Genomic DNA, 22853 nt, shown 5'->3' on the forward strand with positions numbered 1-22853 from the left:
AGACCAGAGACAGCATCCACGCCCCAGACCCGCGATCTTTTTAATTTTAAAGGCAAAGCCCCGCCGGCTAGGCCCCGCCCTGCCCTCCCCGAGTTCTCTGCCCCACTCCCCTTCCCCACCGAGCCCCGTCAGCTGTTCCCCTTGGTCTCGGGTTCCCCGGATTCCTCGGCGGCGGCGGGGCTGGGGGTCTTCACGGTATCGTCTCCGGCAGGGGTGAGGGTCTGGGGGCTGCGCTCCTCCTTTGAGGTCAACCCGCCTGTTGCCTCCTGGTGACAGAAGGGGGAGTGGGTCAAGGACAGTGTGATCCTACCTCCGAGCCTTCCTTCGGGCTGTACCCTCCCCTCCCCACCCCAACCTTGGGCACTTGGCACACACCCTTCACCCCGGGGCCCTGATTGTTTTCTTCCCTTGCTGCTTTGAAGTTGTCATCCCTACCTTCGGTAGGGGCCCCTCGAGACTAGAGTCCAGGAGTGCGGCCTCGGTCAGCCCCGAGTCGTCATCCATGCTGATGAAGATGGCGGGGGTCTCACACTCAGGCCCCTCCTCCCGGAAATCTATGGTTTCCTCGGGCTGGGGAGGGCCTGGCCGGGTGGAGGAAGAGGAGGACGACGAGGAGGACGAGGGGGCTCCCACTCCTCCCGGCTTCAGCTTCTGTTCCTCCTCCAGCTGCCGCTTTAAGGCTTTCTCCTGGGCCAGCCGAAGGCCGATGAGGTCCTGAGGGGGCCGGGGGGCTGGGGCTGGGGCCAGGGCCAGGGGCTCCAGGTCGTCCTGGGGGTCGGGAAGAGCAAAGAGCAGCTCAGGGGAGGGGGGCGGCAGGTCACAGACTGTCAGGGGATGGTGGCAAAGAGCCAGAAGGCACCCTGAGGCAGACAGCAGGGTGGGCACAAGAAGTACGGGGCAACTGTTCCCCCACCTCCCATCCCTTTCAGCAGGAGCCTCTCCCAGACAGGTGTCTGGGGTGAGGAGAACAGGGTGGGCCTTGATGGCTTGGGGAGTGGGGGGCTGTGGGCCCTCACCTCTTCCAGGGGCCCCGCGGGCACTTCCTTGGCCTCTGGCTCCTGCTTGCCACTGGCCTCCAGGATGGTCATGATGGAGTTGGGGATGTGTGCTTGCTAGGGGAAGAGCAGGTTGGGGGCTCTACGGAGTGCTCGGACTCGAGACCCCAAGTGGACACCCCAGATCCCTGATCCCTGACCCTCTGTGGCAGTGCAGGGCTCCCCTCTCCCCACCCCCATCCACTCCTCCAGGACTGAACCCACGGGGCCACCCATCCCACACCCTGGGGTACCTGGTGGGGGGTGAAGGATCGGACGTGGGCCAGCAGGGGCTCCCGGAGCTCTGGGCACTTGTCAAAGACGGCACCCAGCTGCTGGGGTGGCAACTGCAGGATGACCTGGAAGCTCTGGGGCTTGGTGCGTTGACAGCACTTGATGAAGCCCTCCCACACCTTGGGATACTTCCACACCTGGACGGGGCAGGGAGGGAGCGGTCCTGAGGGGGTGTGCAGGTAGCCACCCCCCGAACCAGGAGAGAGACCTGACCAAGACGGGGCCCAAATCCCTACCAGGCAACAGATTGCTCTGGGCTACACGCCCCGCGACCTCTGGCCCTCCAGAAGACCTTGTGACTCTCTTTCTGATCCCAAGCGGCTCATGAGGGCCACTTAGGAAAAGAGGAGAGGGAAACGGGAGTGGCCCTATCAGGCAAGCACCATCTCATTTCACTTCCACAGCAGCCTGGAGGGGCAACACGGGCCCTGCTAGACAGATGAGGCCCAGGGAGGCGGAGGCACAGGGTACCGTGGGTACCGAGGGGGCAGGGCTGAGATTTGAACCCAGGGTCGTCTGAGTCTGCATTTTACCTGTGAGCCAGATGTTGCAAAGTGGCAACCTGTGGGCTGGATCTCGTCTGAGAGCTTATGAGTGGGGTTTGTTACTTACTTCCTCTTGGTATTTCTAAACACCCAGATTTCAAGCTTCTCTTGAAAAACGGGCCCATCTCTCAGCTCTAGTGTGCCTCCTGGCCGGGTGCAGAGCTAGTGGCAAGGGGCACTGTGCCTCTCCTGGGACGCGGGCCCCATGAAGCCTGCCAACTTCTCCCGCCACCCAATGGCCATCCTGGAGCTGAGTGAGCGCCCCCTGTTGGGCTGTCTCGTCTTGGCCCAGGCCAGGGAGGGCAAAGGGGCTGGCGGGCCTCCTGGAGCATGCTCTCCTTCCGGCTCCCTCTGGGGGGCGGCAGGCAAGCTGGCCGGGAAAGCCTGGGGTTCTGCCCCCAATCTGTCTCCAGCGTGTCCTGCTGTGGTGTCCTGCCTGCGGGACTGGGGTGGTCAGGGGCGGGTTACCTGCTTCATGATGAGGCGAGACAGGATGTTCATGACGAACCCCCCCAGGCGGGGGTACATGGTCAGAGACTGGATGACGGTCCTCATGAGCAGCATGGGCAGGGGGCTCTGCTCCATCAGCTGCTGCATCACCACGGCCAGCACCTCCGACGTGTACACGTTCCGCTCCGCAAAGCATAGGTTGGTGGCTGCGAGGAGGCGGAAAGTGGGCCTGTCCTCTTTGCCCACCTGCCCCCTGGGAGGTGGGAGCCCCCCCGCCCCGACAGAGCCCCATTATCTGCCCATGTTGAGTGGAGACCTAGCCTTCACTTCCTGAAGCTCCAGGCGAGAGGGACTTCCTCGCCCAGCAGGTCCCTGAGGGGATGTACTGTGGCCTAGTCCTTGGAAAGCCTGCGGTCTTGGTCCAAGGTTAAAGATATGTCCAGCTCCTGGGAGCCCCACGCTGGGCGGAGCGGGCAGACCTTGGCCCTTTTTCTCCAGGGACAACCCACGGGAAGGCTGAGGCAGGAAAGACAGGTTGCCAAAGCCTGGGGGCCCATTCTGGCTTGCCCTCCCCACCCCCACCAGAGTGGGAAGGCAGCTTTGACTTCCATAAGCCCCCTCATAGGAGAGATGCTCTCCACCAGCAGGCTGGCCTCGGGGCTGCCCACTCCCCATCCTGACCAGGGCATAGGGGTTTGTGCTGGTGCTGGAGGGACGCCAGGCCTGGGGCCACGTGGGAGGCACGGTCCACAGAAGAAGGGAGGAAGGAGCAAGAGGAGGAAGCCTGGGCATTCGAAGAGCTCTCCAGCTCCAGACCCAGTGTGGGGAAGGGCTCAAGGAGGGTGGGCAGTCTGGGCATCCATGAAGGCAGGCAGGCTTTGGGGTCTGTTCCCTCAGGAGTGGGTTGTGGCACCCCAAAATCAGGATTGGCAGTGCTCTGATCCGTTGTGCTAAGGGGGAGACCCCAGGAACTGCCTCCGAACCCCTTCTTCCCCAAACACCACTTGCCATGTGAGTCTGTCAACCAGGAAGTCTTTATTGAGCCAGAAGAGAGGCCCCCAATCCTTGAGAGGCTAATGGAGAACAGGGGTGGGTGCCTATAAGGAATGAGGGGGCTCCTATAAGGAACAGGGGGAGGACGGAGGCATTACAGGAATGCAGGCAGGAAGGAGACTGGATGGGGACAGGGCAGGTATCTGGGCCAGAGGACAGTGTAGAAGCCAGAGTGAACCTACCAGAAACCAAGAAAGCGCCTCCTCCTCCCTTCCAGGCAGTGGCTGGCTCCTGCCTGCTCTGCCTGAAAGGGTCCACAACCAACTCCCTGTCCTCTCCTCCCCCTCTGCTCCAGTCTCCTCCTGGGCCTCCCACCCAGCCCTCTAATCCACCCTCCATAGCAGCCTGAGGGGTTTTTAAAAAGCTTACTCTGAACCCCATGCCTCCCAGAAATCAAGCCCAATCTCCTACTGTGGGCCTATGAGACACTCTGTGGATGGGGCCCAGGCATGGTTTTCTTAATGCTTCCAGTCTGACCTCTCTTGACCGGGCCCCTTCCCCTAAACCACAAGATCTAATCAGCTTCATGTCTGCAGTTCCAGAACCACACCATGCCAGCACATCTCTTGGCCTCTGCAAATAGTCTTGCTTTCTCTGGGATCATCATCTCCCCAGCTACCTCACTCCTACTCCTCCTTCTGTGGTTTCAGTTTTGGTGTCCCCTTGGGGCTCCCCTGTCTCAGCCCTGCTCACTGTGGGTTGTTATCGTCCGGGGATAGACTGAGTCCCTGAGGGAGGACCAAGGCTGTCTCCATCCCAGCACCACCCAGCAAAGGGCTGAGCAGAGGTGCTCAGTGAGTTTTCTTAATTGCTGCACCAGGTCACCAGGGGCAGGTCCAGTTATAGAAAAACTCACCACAGAAAGAGGGTGGTTTAAAAGGGGTGTGAATGCCATGAAAGAATGCTTATCCTGGGGGGCTCAGTTGATTAAGTGACCGACTTCAGCTCAGGTTCATGATCTCACGGCTTGTGAGTTCGAGCCCCACATCGGGCTCTCTGCTGTTCAGCATAGGCCCCGCTTCGGAACCTCTGTCCCCTACCTCTCTCTACCCCTCCCTTGCTCGTGCTCTCCGTCTCTCTCTCTCAAAAATAAGCATTTAAAAAGAGATACATTTAAAAAGGCTAGGCCTTGAGGATCTCTCCAGGGACCTGGCCACTGTTCACTGGAGCAACCTGCAGCCAGGTGTTCCCCCAGGGACTACATCTGGGTCTGTGAATGGAGTTATGGGGGTGGTGGGGTCTGTGAATCCCCTCAAATTGTACGCAAAACTGTGTGAGCGTACCGTCCTTGGGAGTGGGCCCAGAGCTTCCCTGACATCAAAGGGGCGACAGTGTGTAAAAAGGCCACTCCTAGGGGTGCCTGGCTGGCTCAGTCGCAGGAGCATGCGACTCTTCATCTCTGGGTTCTGAGTTTGAGCATCACGCTGGGTGTGGAGATTACTTAAGTAAGTAAATAAATAAACAAACTTAAAAAAAAAATAAATAAGAAGGCCACTTCTGGATGCTCAGCTTCGAGACCCTTTTCGCTAGAGGCCTTAGTGCCTCCTCAGTTGTGGTGTGGGTTTTAAATTTCCGTTAGCTCCTCTCTTGATCTAAAAGATTCTGACCGAACTTGCTGAGGAAGGTAGGAAACAAGTAGTCTTCTAAGAAGCTACTTTAGGCCACACGTGAAACTAAGTGGCGAGGGGAAGACCTCCCCTCCTTGCTCTTAAAGGAGACGGGTCAAAGGTGTCTTCTGAGGACAGCAGGCGACAGTAAGGGCTCCCACCTCCGTGGGAAAGCACGGCTTCTGGACCAGAAACCTCCCTCGGGGAGGAGCGGGGGTAGTGCTGAGGAGGGCTGAGGGACAGAAGGCTTCTAGGGAGGCGGCCCGAGACCCAGGGTGCACACGCACAGGTGGAACTGGCAGAGCCGGATTCCAGCTCGGGTCTACTGGACGTCAGCTCCTGTTACGTTCTATTACACCACTTAGCTGTGTGTGGCCCTGAGCAAGTTACTCAGTCTCTCCGGAACCTCCATTTCCTTGTCTATAACACGGACGTCGGCATACTCACCAGGTTAAGGGGCGGTGCACAGGGGCAGGCAGGCCCGTAGGGCACAGAGGACGCCCGGGCTCAGTGTAAGTGCTCACTAAACGGTGACAGCAGCCATTATTAAACTGCTGATTGTGGTGAGCCGGCCAGCTTGTCCCCAAGCCCCTGCCCTGGAGGCACATTCTCCTGCCTCAACCGGAGCCCAGGAGCCCAGACCGGACTCTGCACCTACTCCTCGTCCAACAAGTGCCCCGGTGCGCTCCATCTGCTCTGCTGGCCACACCTCTGCCCCTGCTCGGCCGAGGGCTCAGCTTCCTTCATTCCTCAGGCCAGGCCTGGGGAGGGAGGGGCTCCCCACCTTTCTTGAGGGCTACTCTGTGCCAGCGCATAGTAGATAAGCCAGTTCCTTGGATGGAGGGAGGGAGGGAGGAGGGAGAGGAGGAGGGAGGAAAAGGGAGGAGGGCGGGTATCCAGAGCTGAGATGGGGTTGCAGGTGGCACAATCTCCAACTTGGCAGATTCCAGTGGGGACATGTGGGTGACTGAGGTTCTTCCCTGGGTCCACAGCAGCCAGGCCACTTGGGGGGGGATGGGGGGAGCGCCTCACCTTTGATGATGGACTTCATGTCACACTTCACCGAGTCAATGTTGTGCAACGCAATAAGCAGCTCTCCAGGGTTCAGCGGGGACAAGGCCGAGTTCCCTTCACCTGCAGTGGGCGGGGGCGGGAAGGGGAAGGAGACAGTGCGGAAGCCTAAGTGAAGAGCTGTGTCTGTGCTCCCCAGATCAGGGTAGTGGCGAATGAGGATGAGGCGCCCTCTTCTTCGATGGGACTGGGAGGACAGAGGGCTGGAGCAGGGGAAGAAAGACGGACTAAATGCCACCCCTTCTGGGAAGCCCTCCTTCACAGCCGGAGGCCTTTATCTTGCTCTCCTCCCCTTGACGGGTTCCTTCCCTCCTTAAGACAACATCTGATGTGGTCCAGCAGTTTCCCTCCCTCCTCCCTGGGCTGTGCACGCAGCAGGGCAGGACCCCAGCACAGCACAGATGTGGGCATTCACTGGACAGGCCGAGCCGGGCCGGGCCGGGCAGTGGGCTTGCTAACAGAGCTCCGAGACGGCGCTGTGGGGAGGCGCCAGGGCAGACGGCACTCTGCCGGTGCTGTGCTGAGGGTCCCAGGCGCTCTTGTGTGTGGGTTTTAAATCTCCGTGTTATGTGTGCACCAGACAGCCTCCACGCCGGCCACGGGGGTGAGGGGAGAGGAGGTCATCCTTCAACACCGGGTAGCTTCTCTATCTTGGGGTTCTACTTCATTGCTTTCTGACCACGTCCACGACGTCACCTACCGTGCTGGGTGCCCAGCAGGCGGTTGAAGACCTCTTTCACCACAATGGGGTTGAGTTTGATGAGCTTTGGCAGGGCCTGGATCACTTCTTTCTGCAGGCGGAGGGCAGGGGAGGCAGGTCAGACTGTACCCCCATCCCAAATGCTCACTCTGGGGAAGTGAGGAGATGCTCTGGCCTCATCATGCCCCGACGCTTCCCTCCTCTTGCTCCCTCTCTCGCCTGGAGCTGAGCTTTGTCTCCAAGTCACTGGGCCTGACTCGGCCCCAGTTCATCGCTCCCCATCTGAGCCCTCCTTGTGTCACATGCCCTGAGGCCCCCCGCAAGCGGACAGTGTGGTCATCATCTCTTTACACACGAGACGACTGAGGCTTGCTAGGGCCTCACAGCCTGCCAGGAGTAAGACCCAAGCAGGGGAAGCACATACGTGCTGTGTCTGCAGTTTCATTTAGGCCCGGAGACAGTCTGTGTGTGTGTGTGTGTGTGTGTGTGTGTCACTGCGATCCTCACTTGACAGAAGGAGACCAAAGTGCAGAGAAGGGGGTGGCTTGCTAAAGGTCACAGAGGATGAAGCAGAGACTGACCCCTAGTCTGATGAGCCCTGGGATGGGCCCACAAGCATCTGACTGGTGGTGCCTGCCTCCCCACCATCCCTGCCCTGCCATGTCTTCATCTGTGGGGGCATCCGGGGACACCCTGCTCCGTACCTTCTCCAGTCCATTGAGCACAGGGATGAGGAAGCGGACATCTGGCAATCGCTTGTGGTAGAGATCCCGGACCCGCTTCACCAGCTCCGGGGAGGGCGGGACTGTGGGCAAAAGCAGCAGGAGCACAGACGGGGTGGGGGTGAGCACCGAGGGGAAGGTGAAATGACGGCGGCTGTGTGCGAGGGGAGGGGAGGGCCAACTACACATCAGAGCGGGAACCTTTGGCCCTCGGTTTTTCAAATGCATTTGGCAATATACCCCGCAGCTCTGATCCTCAGGTCTTGGGAAGGGGAAGTAGGGAGGGTCTAGGGCACGGAGGAAAAGGATGAAAGGTGGGGGTCCTGGGGGCACCTTTGTCCGTGAGGCTGTGCAGACATCGTGTGACCAGTGTCTCTGCCCCCTTGGGACAGTTTTCTACCAGCAGGAGCAGCTCTGGTGAGTTCATGCCCATTCCTCGGATCTACAGGGAGAGAGAGGGAGAGCAGGCTGGGGAAGGAGCTGGGTGATGTGGGGAGGGTGAGGGGGCCCAGGAGAGCTCAGGGCAGACCCAGGCGTCAGAGGCAGGGTGGCTGGGGGGATGACAGGACTCTGGGGCAAGAACTGGGGACAGAGAGATCTGAAAAGTTCTCATCACCAGAGAAAAAACTATATGAGCTGATGTTAACTGAACTGTGGTAATCATCACTTTGCAACACACAAAAACACACCAAAGCACCATTTTACACCTCAGGCTAACACAATGCTCTGCGTCAATTCTACCTCAGTGAACCTGGGGGGGAAAAGAAGCCTTGAAGAACTGGGGGGAAGGTGGGGAAGGTGGGGAGGGGGCAGGGCGGCAGCATCCGGGCTGCGTCTACCCCCATCTCACAGGGCACAGACTTGCCGCAGCCCCCACGCCTTCGCCAGTGCCGGCTGCCTAGTCAGCAGGCCCGGCCCTTTCTCCCTGTCGCCTCTGACCTAACCCGCCCTCTAATGCCCAACCCGCCCTCTGATTCCTTGGTGAAGACTTTGCAGGCTTTTAAAGGCATCGGTGACTGCCAGTGCCCGGGCGCGGCAGCTGGCTCAGATCGGGGCTCCGTCTGCAGCCCGCCCCACTCCAGAAGCAACGAATGCAGAGAACGCGGGGCCCGGCTTCAAGGGCTCACGCCTTCCTCTGCCAATAAATGTTCATAGTCATCCGGGAACCAGCAGTCTTTGCCCTCCAGGAGCTCACAGTCTGGTGGGCTCACCGTGAAAACAGGGAGAAGGATCTGCTTCTTCCGAGCAAACCACTATTATCCCCATGCTACAGGTGAGGACACCGCTGAATCTGAGCGGCAGCTATTTGGGAATTAGCATTACTGTACTCCCTCCTTTTGTTTATGTTAGAAATTTTCCATAATAATAAAAAAAAACGATCAGGGACAGACATATACAAAAAAGTGGTTTCAAATCCAGCGGCAAATTGGAAGGACAGATGCTCTGAATTGCTTCTTGGGTGGGTGGCTGAGTGGCTTGGAAGAGAGGAGCAGGAGGGACTGTGTAACGACAACTAAAGACTGCCGTAGGCAAGGCAGGGGAAGGCCAGTTCATAAATGATAACAGTGCCACAGATGTCTGCGTGCATGAGGTCACGGAATCCCTGCAGCAGCAAACCTGGGGGACTGAATTATCCTCGCTAATTTTACCGAAGAGGTGTCAGCCTGTTCAGGGGGAAAGTGAGAGGCAGAATGTGAATCCAGGTCTGTCAAACTCCAGGCCGGTAACTGCGGGGCTACCCTGTTGTCCTTTCACTGGCAGCTGGCGCACGTGGGCCACCCCTAAGCTACAGGGCCACTCGGCCCGGAGTGGCGACCACTAGTGCCCAGCACACGCCGAGGTGGAGATACCAAGGGAAGGGCTGGGCGTGGGGCTGGGCCCTGCCCATGAGTGGGCAGAGCCTGGTGAGCTCAGGGGCCTCACCGGCTGCTCGATGACCCTCAGCACCGTCCGCTTGATGTCAGCGATGGCCTCAGTGTACACGGCGGCCAGTTCGTGGATCAGCTTGTGGTTCTGAGGCAGGAGAGCCAGGTAGAGGTATAGACACTGCTTTACTGTCTCCTCGGTCCAGGGCGCTGCCACCTCTGATAGGGCAGGGGGGCGGGGATCAGGGACCATTCTCCTCCCAACCACCTCCCGCCCTCAGTGTCTGTCCCTTCTTGGCGGGGGGAGGGGGCGGCAGGCACAGAAGGGAGGTGGGCCTGGGAAGCAAACTGTTCTAGGGCAGGAAGTCAATCATCAGGGAAATGGGGTGGGACCAGGACTGCTCCCCTTTGAGAAACCTCTGCACCGGAAGTCCCACCTCGGCTCTGACCATCAACCCACGGCTCTGACCATCAACCCACCGGGGAGCCAGAGGGATCTTTCCAAAGTGAAGTTCCGACCCTGTCCTCCTGCTCAGCGCTCCCAGGACAAGTCCCCAGCGCCTCACCTTGCTCTACCCGCAGGATGCTGTTTGGGGCAGCCCCTGCCCCTGGGCTCTGGCCATATCCTACTTCTGACAGTCCCTCAGAGCCCCAAGTCACTTTGCACACATCACTCCTTTGCGTCTAACTCTGCTGTCCAACTCCTCTCTCTATCTCATGCTCTGGGCCTCAAGCAACAGTGTCTCTGCTAGTAAGTCCTCAGGGCACCTGGGCTGTGCCAGGGCCCCTATTCTCCCAGAAGGTCCTGTGCTTCCTGTCACAACCTGAACCTTCTACTTTTTAAATTTAAGTATGGGCACCTGGGTGGCTCAGTCGGTTAAGCATCTGACTCTTGGTTTCAGCTCAGATCATGATGTCATGGTTCATGAGACTGAGCCCCACATCGGGCTCTGCACTGTCTGTGGGACTCTTGGGACTCTCTCTCCCCCTCTCTCTGCCCACCCCCCCCCCCCCACTTATGCTTGTGCTTTCAAAATAAACAAACTTAATTTTTTTTTTTTTTTTAATTTTAAGTAAGCTCTATGCTCTTCATGGGGCTTAAACTCACAACTCCTAGATCAAGAGTCTCATGCTCCACTGACTGATCCACCCAGGCACCCCTGAACCTTCCAGTTTAATGGTCCAAGGGCCTGGGTCTCCCCATCTGTAATTCTGGGGGACCCAGGGCTTTGCTGAAGGAACAGGCCTGTGATGGCCTGTCTGGCCCTTCCCAGAGCACCATCACAGGCTAGCTCTCCTTGTCCTCTGACTCTCAGCCCAACCACTCCCTGCTCCAGGATGCTCTCCCTGACCCCTGGCTGGGGTCAGACGCCCCTCTTCCCGCAGCCCCTAGGCCTGCTCGTTCTGGCTCTTATTGCCTGGCTCTCTTCCCTAGCAGGCTGAACAGCGCTCAGTTTCCATCCGGTTCTATTCCCAGGGCCCAGCCTGGAGCCTGGGGTTCGGCAGGTTCTCAACACGCATCTGATGAGCTGCAGCAAACCTGTGTCCTTGTCAGCTCCAAACAGCACAGATGGCGGGTTGGGGTGGACCAGGAGTTGCAGGTAGTTGAGGGCAAATTTCTCCACATACTCTCGCAGCTGCTCCTTTTCGTACATGCGCTTGATGAACAGCAGGGCCTGGGAACGCACCTGAGACAGTGGGGGCAAGACGGTGGAGGGGGGAGACCGCTGTACTGAGCCCGGAAGTACCGGTGGGAAACAAGTCCAAGACCGAGAAAGGCCTCGACTCCCTGAGTCACCTGTGCCCCAGGCTGCTCACCGGCTTGGGAGAGAGGTTTCCTGGCCCGGTCAGGGCCCTGTATCACCTCTCCATCTCCCTGCCCGCCCCCTCTTTTACCATTTCTTGCCTTGCTTGCTACATTCCAACCAGAATGAGCTTTCCTTAGTTCCTCAAAAGTGACAGCATTCTCCCCGGCTTTGAGACTTGGCACTAAAGGTCCCTGCTGCCCAGAATGCCCTGAGGACAGGGACTATTCTTGGGCCCTGCTCTGTGCCCAGCAGTACTGAAAGGCCAAGCCAGAGTCTCCAGTGAGGGTCTGCTGAATGAATGGACACACGACACCAGGAAAGGAATTGGAAAACACTAGATAGGGCAGGGATGAGTCAAGAGCCCTCTCAATCACATGCATGCACGCACCTTGTCTCCTCTGTTCAGTTACACCCATCTACTTAGATTCCAGGTCTTGGCTTACCCGCTGCCTCCCCCAGAAGCCTTAGCCCCTGCCCCTGCCTGTCCCCCATCAGGTAGGCCAGGCCCCGCCCCAGGGCTCCCACAGCTGCATTTGCTGCTCTAATGCCACTCGACTCCAAGAGCTCTCCGTGTCCTCCCTGCGTGCTGACAGGCCACACGGCTCCTCTCCTGTCAGCTCCCCAACCAGGTCCCAGCACAGCAGCAGGCCTTAAAAGGGGCTCCCCAACACACGTGGCGTGAGGAGGGAGAATGGACCCCTCCTGGGAGGGTGTGTATATACGTGTATAGATCTACGCGGTTTCGTGCCACCAAAAATCAAAAACTAAGCGCCACTGACACACTACTGCAGGAAGGGCAACAGGCCCAGACAGGACTTCCAGGGGGAAGGTGGAAGAGGCTGGGCAAGTTCCTCAGGACACGGGAAAGGCTGAGTGTAGCCCAGCTCAGGGTGGCGGGGATCACCTTGTCCTTCTCGTGGGAGCTGAGGTCTAGCAGAACATGCAGGTACTGGAACTGGCGGGACGGGCGCTTGAAGATCAGGTCTCGAAGAGTAGACATGCCCAGGTAAGTGCGACTCTGTGGCAGGAAGGAGGGAAACCGGCAAGGGGGATTTCTCCCTTGCCTCCCTCCAGATCTAATACTGGGCAAGAAAGGACCTGCCCCCTCACAGCATCCCCTGACACTAGGTCTAGGCCATGTGCCTCCTCTCTTCAGGTCCCCGTCCCTCCGCAGGGTCCCTGCATGCATCTATCTAGGTGCTAGGGGCTGAGGGAGATCTGCCGCCTGTCCTCACCTCATCCTCACAGTACTTGCGAATCACCTCCAGGGCGCTCTCAGTGATCAGCGGTGCCTCTAGCACAACCTTGGTGAAGATCCTGCCAGAGAGGAAGGGAGGGGGAGTGGCTGCAGACAAGCTTCCTAGTCCTGCTGGAGCTGAGCCGGCAGGGCTGCTCCTCACATACAGCTCGTTCAACCCCCTGGTTACAGAGTTTTGGAGGTAAACGGAGCAGGATTCAAAAGCTGCCGGCCGGGCGACTTACCTCTCTGAAACTCAGCTTCTCCCCTCTGTCAAACAAGGATTTCTAACGTTACTCATTTGCTACAGTAATGGAAGGGAATGATGGGGAGTGGGGAGGGGTACTGCCTTTCAGACGTGGTGGCCAAAAGTGGCTGCTTTGAAGTGACCCTGATTTGACACTGGGGGTGGGGGTGGGGAGAAAGAGCCAGCCATGCCAAGACTTGGGGGATAGCATTCCAGGTACAGAAGCAGAAACTGCTAAGCCCTGCACTCGGCATGTTCAAAGATCAGAAACAGAAGGCCAGTGTAGCTAAGGTTTGGGGGCCGTGAGGAAGAGGGCAGAAAAAGAAGGTAAAGAGGTTGGTAGGAACGGGATTACGCAGGTCTCATAGGGCATAGAAAAAAGGCTGCATTTTACCCCAAGAACAACGGAGAATCATGGAGGGTTTTAGTGGGTAAATAACAAGATAGTATTTACATTATAAAATGTCACCCAGGCCGCCGTGTGGAGAATGGATAGATAAGCAGGAGGTCGAGGACAAGGAGGAAGCTACAGAAGCAATTCAGGCGAGAGACGGGGCTGGAGAGGTCAACCTGCGATACAAGCCCACGAGGCAGGCGCTGTTATTTATGAAAATGGAGGCCCAGAGGGGGAGTGACACCGATCACTTAGAGGGCAAGCAGCAGAGCCGGGAACAAGCCCGGGGAGTGTGCCCCAGAGCCCACACTGCATCTGCCTCGTATACGCCTCCAGAAGGTAAGGAGACAAGGGAGTCTCGGGATGGATACACGGACTTGGGTGGTAAAGAGGGAGGTGATCAGAAACCAGAAAAGGCAGGACACAGGAGAGCGCAGGGCTGTCTCCCTCACCCATCCTTCTGGTCTGGCTTCTCCTGCAGGCCGGAGAGCAGGCGGATAAGGCAGTCCTCGTACTTGTCCAGGGTGCCCGAGGCACCAGCTGCCAGGTAGGCATTGTACTCCTGGTAGAGCCAAGCGAAGGCCAAGTCCAGGCGGGCCCGCACATCCTCCAGGATGAAGGACAAGACCTCGGCCTTCAGGCCCGAGTCAAACTGTGTCACCAGACTGGCCAGGATCTTTATGCGCACCTGACAGGAGAGCGGGTGTATGTGTTGGCGTGCGGGTGGGCGATCCCAGATACCTTGTGATCGTGTCTTGTGACTCTTCCTGCTCAGGGATGCCCGGTGCAGACCCAGTGTTAAGTGAGGAAGGCCAGCTGAAGAACCTCATACCCCCATAGGTCTCATTTGTGTGGGAGGAAAAACAAGGCAGGGGTGGGGGTGGGCGTGGGGGGGATCAATCATCATAGAATAAAACTGAGTTTGTAAAAGTAGTATCTACATACTTAAGGAAACAGAAAGAGATCCTAAAGGCTTCCCTTAATTTGTACATGGTCACCTCTGAGGACGGGAGACTGGAGGCAGGTCGGGGAGCCAGGGAAGACTGACATGGTACCTCTATGGCCCGGAAATTTTTTGTTTTTAACAGAGAAAGTATTCTTACATACTTCTTGGTTATTTAAAATTAAACTTAAAGAAATGGGAAAAAAGTCGCCTGGCTGAGGTTACAACGCCAGCAAGTGGCAGAATCAGCACTTAGACCAGGTCTGTCTGAACCTGAGAGGAATTAACACTATTAACCACCAGGAAGAAAGCACACGGCGGCAGCCCTCACTTGCAGGGCTCTCCGCGCAGCCACCCTGTGCTGGGCGAGAGCCGTGCGCGTCCGTGCGTTTCTTCCTCATCACTGGTGCGGCTGCTGCCGCCACCTCCACCTTAAGGAGGGGGACAGAAGTGAGGCACGGAGTGCTGGCGGGCAGCACAGGTAGGACCCGGAGCCAGGGAGGTTTGGGTCTAAGGCTGTGTCTTTCTCGGGATATGAGGCGAGCTGGTGGGGGGAGGGCCGGGAAGAATGGGCTGGGGGGACCGGGGCACACCTGGGCCGCCCCGCTGCAGGCCACGGCCTTCTCTGCCCGGAGGATCCGCTTCACGGCGCCCAGCTTCATAGCCTCAACCTGGGCGTCGGTCAGGGGCTTGAGCACATCGCTCAGACGGAAGATTTTCTTGCGCCCACCAGCGCCCGCCAGCCTACATGGGGAGCAGGGACACGGACACGGTGACTCAAACAGCCTTTCTGGAGCAGAGGCCCACCAGGGGCCATACGGAGACCACCCTCCCCGTCCCAGCTCCCACCGCGCCGCCCCTCTAACTCTCCCGTGACTCAGCCACGGCAGGGCACAGGGGAAGGAGAAAGGAGGAGGGTGCCATTTTGTCTTTGTAAAGCATGTAAAGGGAATGCTTATAGGAGGAGGCAAGGTGGGAGTGCAGATCTGAACGAGGCAAGGGGACAGGACGCACAAATACCTGGAGGATGAGCTTTCTAGGTAGAGAGAACAGAAAGCGCCAAGGCTGGAAGCTTCCAGTGGGGACCTACCTGCCTGGCTGTTCAAGAGGCAGGTGTGACTGCAGGAGGGAGTGAGGGGAAGGGAGGGCTGGGAGGGAGGACCAGGAAGCAAATCATGGTTGGGGATGGGCAGGGACTGGTTGGATTTTGTGGTCTGTAAGGGGGATAACAATGAGGAGGAGAACAACCACCAGCAGCACTTACTACCTGTTAGGAATCAGGCTAAATACTTTTTATCAAATTCACTTCCAACCTCAAGAGTCACCTCATTTAATGATCAAACTATCACTGTGAACCCACCTAATTCTCCCTTGATCCTCAGAGAGAGATACTACCATCCCAACTTTAGACCTAAGTAAGGGGGCATTTTTACGCAAAAGAAAATGACAGGTAAGGCTTGGTGGCCATGGCATTGACTCTGGGATCAGACAGATCCTCCTCCAGCCCCACCACTTTATCTGTCGCTGTCTCTAACACGTGCACACACACAGGTGCACGCGCGCACCAAGAACCAGGCCCTCAGTCCTGCACCTGCACCTACCAGGGAACTCACCGGGGCTGTGTGACAGGGATGATGGGCTCTGGCCTCCTCTTGGCCTGGGGCGCCTCCTCCTCCAGAGTAGACATGGAGCTCAGGGAGCCCACCACTGAGATGGCCTGGCCCTGGGCCGACAGGCGTCGCTTAATCAGGACACTCTCTGGCTTCACCACCTTCTCCTCCTTGGGCTCCTCCTTGCACTGTTTGGTCTGCTCCACACCTGAGAGGGAGGTAAGCAAACGGGCTCCAGGACTGTCACACCCACCTGCTCCCATCCAAGGACCTCCCGTGTGCTGGGCTCTGTTTGAAGCCTTGTATACACGAAAGTCGTGTAAATCTGCAAAACACCATTCTGGAACAGGCATGCTTTTCATCCCCGTTTGGCAATACAACCAAGGCTCAAAGTAGAAATGCCATTTACTGCTGGTGAGAGTATCAAATGGCACAGCCCCTGTGGAACACTGATGGGCACCGTCTAGTAACACCGAACATACCCTAACCTATGACCCAACAATTCCACCCCTTAGTGTATATACTCAAGGAAAATGAGGGCGTGTGTATACCAAAACACTTACACACACCAACTACACTCAAGCACACAAAAAAGACCCAACCACCCCCGCAAACCCAACCGACCAGCCAAAAACACTCGCACACATTTGTACAGCTTCACTCGCAGTGGTCAAAAACTGGACACAAGCCACAGGCCCATAAACAAATGATGGCCTAGTCACAGAAGGAAATACTATTGAGCAATACAAATAAACCACTGGGTCACATGAAAACACGGGCACATCTCAAAAACTTATGTCGAGCGGGAGCCAGACTCTCTATGATCCCATTTTATATGAAATTCAGGACTAGGAAAAATTAATCTATGGAGATAGGAATCAGAAGAGCGGTCATCTGGGGCACCCGGGTGACACAGCCGGTCGAGCGTCCGACTCTTGATCTTGGCTCAGGTCATGATCTCATGAGTCGGGAGTTCGAGCCCCACATCAGGCTCTGCACTGACAGCGCGGAGCCTGCTTGGGATTCTGTCTCTCCCTCTCTCTCTGCCCCTCCCCTGCTTGTGCTCTCAAATAAATAAACTTAAAAAAAAAAAAAAAAATGGTGATCATCTCAGGAAGTGGGATGCCGTGAGTGCGACAGGTAGGAGCAAGAAGGAATGTTCTGGAGCGGTGGAAATGGTCTATATCTCTATCTGGATGGTGACTACGTTGCTGTGCTCTCTTTACGAAAATTCACTAAGATGTACAGTTCAGAGTTGTGTGTCTCTACGTAACTTATAGCTCAAAAGTACTGTAAATGGAAAACACCTGAATCTCAGAGAGGTTAAGTAACTTGACCAAAGTTATACAGCTATTAAGTGGCTGAGGCAGTCTGGTTCAACACAGACCTCACACCAAGGTCTGTTGGATTCAAAGCCCAGGGACTGAAAATATCAAGCACTCAAGGTATCTAGGGGACTTGTAATTATTTACCCCTAACATCTCCCGTGTGTGTCATTTGTACCACCAGGAAGAGGTGCTCCTCCAGTAAGCAGAAGCCAGCGGCCACGGGGCCAAGCCCTGTCCAGGTCAGCTCCACGTGACACTCACCTGGCCCCAGTCCCGCAGCCGTCATCTGTGTGGCCATGAGCCGAGCCAGGTGCTTGATCTGGGCTTCGGTGCCTGCTGACTCCACGGGGGTATAGATGGCTTGGAAGGAGGCGGGCATGGCCTCGGGCAGGTACACCATGCTGATGAGGACCTGCAGGATGCCCAGGGAGAGGAGTCCTTCCTTACTCACTGACTCGACAAACACCTGTTCCAGGCCCAGGCCCAGGCTGGGCAGAGGACGGTGACTAAGACAGTCCCGGGCCGGGTCTCACGGGGCTCAGACTCCTGGGCAAGTCAGACAGAAAATGAGCAATGCTGCAGCATGGTACCCGAGAGGGGCAAGTAGAGGGTGCCAGGGGCAGCTTTGGCTCCCCGGGGAAGTGGCACCTAGACTGAGATCTGAGAGGAGGGCAAGCTTCAGACTGGTATACTGTGACATCTCACAGTGGGAGGGGGTGCGTATTCCGGGTATAGGAACAGCATGGGGGCGCTAAGGAGCAGCAGAATCCTGCCAAGAGCCCGGAAGTTCTGTGAAGAGTGTCCTGTGAACCAGAAATGGACTTTACAAAAATCCACTGGGGAGCCTGGGTGGCTCAGATGATTAAACATCCCACTCTAGATTTCAGCTCAGGTCATGATCTCATGGTGTGTGAGTTCCAGCCCCACATCAGGCTCTCCGCTGACAGCACAGAACCTGCTTGGGATTCTCCATCTCCCTCTCTCTCTGCCCATCACCCATGTACGCATGATCTCTCCCTCTCTCTCTCTCAAAAACAAACAAATGTGAAAAAATGGCTTAAAAAGAAATCCATATCCTAAGGAGAGCTTGTCTATTTTGGTCAGGAGCTGGTGACAGAAAGTAATTTGAAAATCCCTACATGCTTAGAGGTTTAAATATATACCTGAAATAATCAAATAATTAGAACAGAGAGATACTAAAACACCTACAAATCAAAATGTGTGGGATGCAGCTAAAATGGTACTTGGAAAATCAAATCCTTAAATGCTTATGGTGGGGGCGGGGGCGGGGAGGGCTGGCCGGGGGTAAGACAGTTGAAAACTTATAAGCCAAGCATTTAACTTAAAACTCTGGGGGATAAGATATTCAAGGAAAGAAATAAAGACAACAGAAATAAAACAGAAAAGGTTACACAAGAGTATAAACAAAACTTCAGAGCCAGTGCTTTGAAAGGCAAACCTATGGCAAGATTGAATGATACCAAAAAGAGTAAGACATTATTAGAAACCAAAACGCTGCACATTACTAACAAACGGCAGTTATTACAAAAGTAAAAGAATCTTATGAAGAGCTTTCAGCCAATAATTTCAAAAGGACAAATTTCCCAGGATGTGAAGAGGACAGATGAGGTACACCGACTGAACGGAAGCATAATCAGGCAGGGCCTGAGGCAAGCTGCATTCAAATTTTATCTGGAAGGAAATGGAGAGCCACGGCAGGGGTTGGAGCAGGGGAGCCAGGGGAACGGCAGGCCCGGTACTTCGGGAAGATGTCTCTGGCTGCCACAGGGAGAGTGGGAGCCAGAGCCAGGGAGCAGGCGGGTGGTGCCTGGGCCATGCAGGGGCCCGTGGCGGGGGTTGGGGGATGGAGAGAACAAGGGGAAGGACTGGAGGAAAGGCAAAGAGCTTAACTCCCAGGTTTGTGGGTTGGGAACTGGGAGGCTAGTGTGCCAAGAACACAGAGAGGGCTGTGGGCCTGGAGAAGAACACAGGGAGAAATTCTGCAAGTTCACTTCTGACATAATGAGTCTGCGGGGCCTGCGGAACATCTGAGGGGAGAACGATGCATGACGTAGACACGTCTCCAGGCCTGGAGCTCACCAAAGAGATCTGAGCGCGAGAGAAAACTCCTTCTTGCTACCCTGGTGACAAAAATCCCATTCCATGCACCCAACAAGTAAGCCCCCTGGAGCCTCTAGGCAGAGAGCAGGGAAGGACTGCAGGGGAAGAAGCGCACCCGATGGACAGGTCTCAGTGCCGCTAAGCCTGAGGACTGAGGTGAGACACACACCCCGCCCCCAGCAACTCAAACCAGCGGTTCTTTCAGTGCACAGCAGGGTATCTTCGAGAATCTAAGGAAAACACTGGCCATCCCGCCCCACCAATGCCAATCCCACGCCACCTAGCAAACAGGTCATGGTGTTCACTCCGCAGTTAACACAACCTCCGTTCAAAGGAGAGGAGAGAGCGAGAGGGGATGAGTTTGGATGGGGACTCGGACTACCCAAAGAGGGACTGCTGGGAGTGGTGACAAGGGACCTCCTAAAGGAGTAAAGACAAGAGGAAAGGTCCATCCAAGGTTGGGAGGGCCCACGGGATCACACCCTCCCAACGGAGAACAGAGGTGTTCTGGGACTCATGCCATCTGGGAGAGGGGGCAGTGTGGAGCGGAAGGGTTGGGAAAGACTAGAAGGCCTTCTTCCCTGCCCCGTGGGAAATGGCTCCCGTCCATCCTCACCAGATTGGCCACGTTGTCAGGTGTCAGCAAAGGCTGCAGGAACTCGGCGGTGATGTCTGTATCTGACTGGCCTGAGATCTGGGCTGAGGCCTTGGAGGTTCCCGATGGGCCCGGCTCCAAGTCCTTGTCCTCATCATCTTCCCCCAGGTTGGGCTCTGGGAGAGGGAAGGAGAGGAGGTGATGGTGCTAGAGTGAGCACCGGGCCCTCCCTCCTCCCAGGGGGCCCTGCCTCCAGACAGCCTCGGCAAGTAGGAGCCGTGTGGTGAACACAGACCTCAAAGCACCACAGGACCCTGCAGAATGACCCGCCTCTCTTTAGGCCTCATTCTCCTCATCTGGGAAAAGGGGAATAAGCCACACCAGCCCGGCCGATCACACCAAACTCCAAGAAGATGAAAAGGTTAACTAATAATTTCACCGAGCTTGTTTAGAAAAACCTCTATCTTTGGGGATGCCCGGCTGGCTCAGTTAGTGGGGCGTCCGACTTCGGCTCAGGTCATGATCTCAAAGTCTGTGAGTTCGAGCCCCACGTCAGGCTCTGTGCTGACTGACAGCTCAGAGCCTGGAGCCTGCTTCGGATTCTGTGTCTGTCTCTCTCTGCCCCTCCCCTGCTCGTGCTTTCTCTCTCTCCCAAAAATAAACAAACGTTAAAAAAAAAAAAACAAAACATGAGAAACAAAAAACATAAAAATCCTCTGTCTTTGGAATATTGCTCAACCTCACCAAGAATCAGGAAAATGTAAAAGCCACCTAATGAGATAGCCTTTTTGCCTATATGACTGACGAAATAAATAAATAAATAAATAAATAAATAAATAAATAAATAAATAAATAAATAAATTTTAAAAAAAGGCTGGTAGTGACCGTTGTTAGGAGGGGTGTGGACTGTGGAAAGGTAAACTGGTAAGGCCTCTCGGAAGGGCAATTTGAAGGCCAAAATTTGCCATGCACACACCTTTCCGACCCAGCAAACCTACTTCTAAGTATTGACCCTAAGCACATAGGTCACGGGCAGACTGAAGGTAAAACGTACAGGGAATTCACTTCGCCACTGACTATACAATGAGAAATGGCACACAGTCTCCATCAGGAACAGGCTGGCTCATCCAAGTACAGTGGTTCCAGCTCAAGGACCAAAACTAGTACTTTGAGTCTCAGAGAGAAAGCTTTACGTACAAACATGTTCCTGGAAACTGTATTTATAAAAAACGGAAAAGCTGGAACGTTTAACGGGGTAATGATTTAAGTAGATTATGGCAAAAATAGGATGCCGCGTCACACAATTTTTTTTTTTTTTTTTTAAAGTAGGCTCCATGCCCACTTGGGCAACCCTATGATCAAGCATGGTGTGCTCTACTGACTGAGACTGCCAGGCACAGCTGTTATGCAGCCTTTTAAAAAAGTTGGCAACACATGTTAACGAAAGCTGATACTCTGCTGTTAACCAAGAGCAAGGGTATATACAATTCAGTTACAAAATGTCAAACAGAATGGGCACCTCACAGACCAGCAAACAGCGAACGAATGGCTAAGAAATGTAAAAGGACTTCCAGCCTGACTCCAATACGTGCAAGAAAGCAAATCTAAGCCCAGGATACTGTTTATACCCAGGCGGTTTATAGAACATTCAGGGCTGTAAGAGTGTAGTGACTGCCATTCACAGGCTGCGGGGGTTTTGTACGTGGTGCAGTTGTTTTGGAAAACAGTCTGGCAGTGGCTATCAAGAACTTCCACGCGCCCAGTAGCAATCGGCACACCCAGGGCTCGAATCTTAGTTTCTGAAACTACTCCCTACTTAAAAGAATCCAGAGCTCCTTAGAGAAAAGGCTGATTCCAAAGCTGGGATAAGTAAAGTCTAGAACATCTTGTTATGTCAGAAAGTAAAAAAATGCTCAAAAAAAGTATGGGATACGTTAGTGTTATGTATTTTTGGGAGAGAGAGAAAGAGAGAGAGAGAGAGACAGACAGACACACTGTGAGGGAGGGAGGGGTAGAGACAGAGGGAGACCCAGAATCCGAAGCAAGCTCCAAGCTCCATGCTGTCAACACAGAGCCCGACGTGGGGCTCAAACTCACGAACCGTAAGATCATGACCTGAGCTGGAAGAAGAAAGCTCTTCCTTACAGAATGCCAACTAATAAATGCAGAAGGAAATCTTCTCATAACCATTATAGCAGTAACAGATGCAGGCAATAATCATCAACAGATGTTAAAGCCACTGGGTCAAAATTTGAAGGGGAACATGTATTGTACACAGTACAAGTACCTCCCTCAACTTAGTATTTACAACGGGGAAAAGGGGCGCCTGGGTGGCTCAGTCATGCATCTGATTCTTGGTTTCAGCTCAGGTCATGATCTCACGGTGTGTGAGTTCAAGCCCTGTGCTGGGCTCCACGCTGACAGTGTGAAGCCTGCTTGGAATCTGGGGCACCTGGGTGGCTCTAGTCAGTAAAGCATCTGATTCTTGTTCAAATCCCACGTTGGGCGTGGAGCCTCTTTAAAAAAGAAAATCTAATTCTTTCATAAATGTTCTAAAACTGAACATCGGTGATTTAAAAAGAAAAGTTTTAGGGGCGCCTGGGTGGCGCAGTCGGTTAAGCATCTGACTTCAGCCAGGTCACGATCTTGCGCTCCGTGAGTTCGAGCCCCGCGTCAGGCTCTGGGCTGATGGCTCGGAGCCTGGACCCTGTTTCCGATTCTGTGTCTCCCTCTCTCTCTGCCCCTCCCCCGTTCATGCTCTGTCTCTCTCTGTCCCAAAAATAAATAAACGTTGAAAAAAAATTAAAAAAAAAAAAAAAAAAGAGAGAAAAGTTTTATAGTAAGAAAGTCTGCCATGGTTCACACCATTGACAAAATAATACAACCATTAAAAAATTACTTCAGGGGTGCCTGGGTGGCTCAGTCGGCTAAGCGTCCGACTTCGGCTCAGGTCATGATCTCGCGGTTTGTGAGTTCGAGCCCCACGTCAGGCTCTGTGCTGACAGCTCAGATCCTGGAACCTGCTTCAGATTCTGTGTCTCCCTGTGTCTCTCTGCCCCTCTCCTGCTCACGCTCCGTTTCTCTCTGTCTCTCAATAATAAATAAATGTTAAAAAAAAAATTTAGGAAAAAAAAAATTACTTCAGAAAACAAATCCAATTATAAAGGAAACAAAGGAAAGGAGAACTCAGAGGTATTTCTGAAAGAAAACCTAAGTGTTAATACTTAGG

General features: G+C 55.1%; 1 protein-coding gene across 3 annotated transcripts in view; it reads right to left on the reverse strand.

The window, feature by feature from the left end:
* Positions 1 to 93: 93 nt before the first annotated feature.
* The window catches only part of SYMPK (symplekin scaffold protein), a 34939-nt gene continuing 12179 nt past the window's right edge, over positions 94 to 22853 (reverse strand). For 2 of the 3 annotated variants that reach the window (XM_047834815.1, XM_047834816.1), the window contains 18 exons: positions 19646 to 19800; positions 17170 to 17320; positions 15584 to 15788; positions 14564 to 14714; positions 13480 to 13715; positions 12385 to 12466; positions 12054 to 12167; positions 10882 to 11029; positions 9400 to 9560; positions 7810 to 7918; positions 7459 to 7559; positions 6755 to 6845; positions 6016 to 6117; positions 2342 to 2529; positions 1289 to 1465; positions 1017 to 1112; positions 436 to 768; positions 94 to 266 (listed from right to left, as the gene is read on the reverse strand). In XM_047834815.1, coding sequence (XP_047690771.1) covers positions 129 to 266; positions 436 to 768; positions 1017 to 1112; positions 1289 to 1465; positions 2342 to 2529; positions 6016 to 6117; positions 6755 to 6845; positions 7459 to 7559; positions 7810 to 7918; positions 9400 to 9560; positions 10882 to 11029; positions 12054 to 12167; positions 12385 to 12466; positions 13480 to 13715; positions 14564 to 14714; positions 15584 to 15788; positions 17170 to 17320; positions 19646 to 19800 — 2738 coding nt within the window. In that variant the 3' untranslated portion in view covers positions 94 to 128. Of the gene's footprint in view, positions 267 to 435; positions 769 to 1016; positions 1113 to 1288; positions 1466 to 2341; positions 2530 to 3338; positions 6118 to 6754; positions 6846 to 7458; positions 7560 to 7809; positions 7919 to 9399; positions 9561 to 10881; positions 11030 to 12053; positions 12168 to 12384; positions 12467 to 13479; positions 13716 to 14563; positions 14715 to 15583; positions 15789 to 17169; positions 17321 to 19645; positions 19801 to 22853 lie in introns of those variants that run through there. The other variant, XM_047834817.1, reaches the window with a different exon arrangement.

The sequence above is a fragment of the Prionailurus viverrinus genome, chromosome E2 (assembly GCF_022837055.1).
Source record: "Prionailurus viverrinus isolate Anna chromosome E2, UM_Priviv_1.0, whole genome shotgun sequence".
NCBI classification, from domain to species: Eukaryota; Metazoa; Chordata; class Mammalia; order Carnivora; family Felidae; genus Prionailurus; species Prionailurus viverrinus.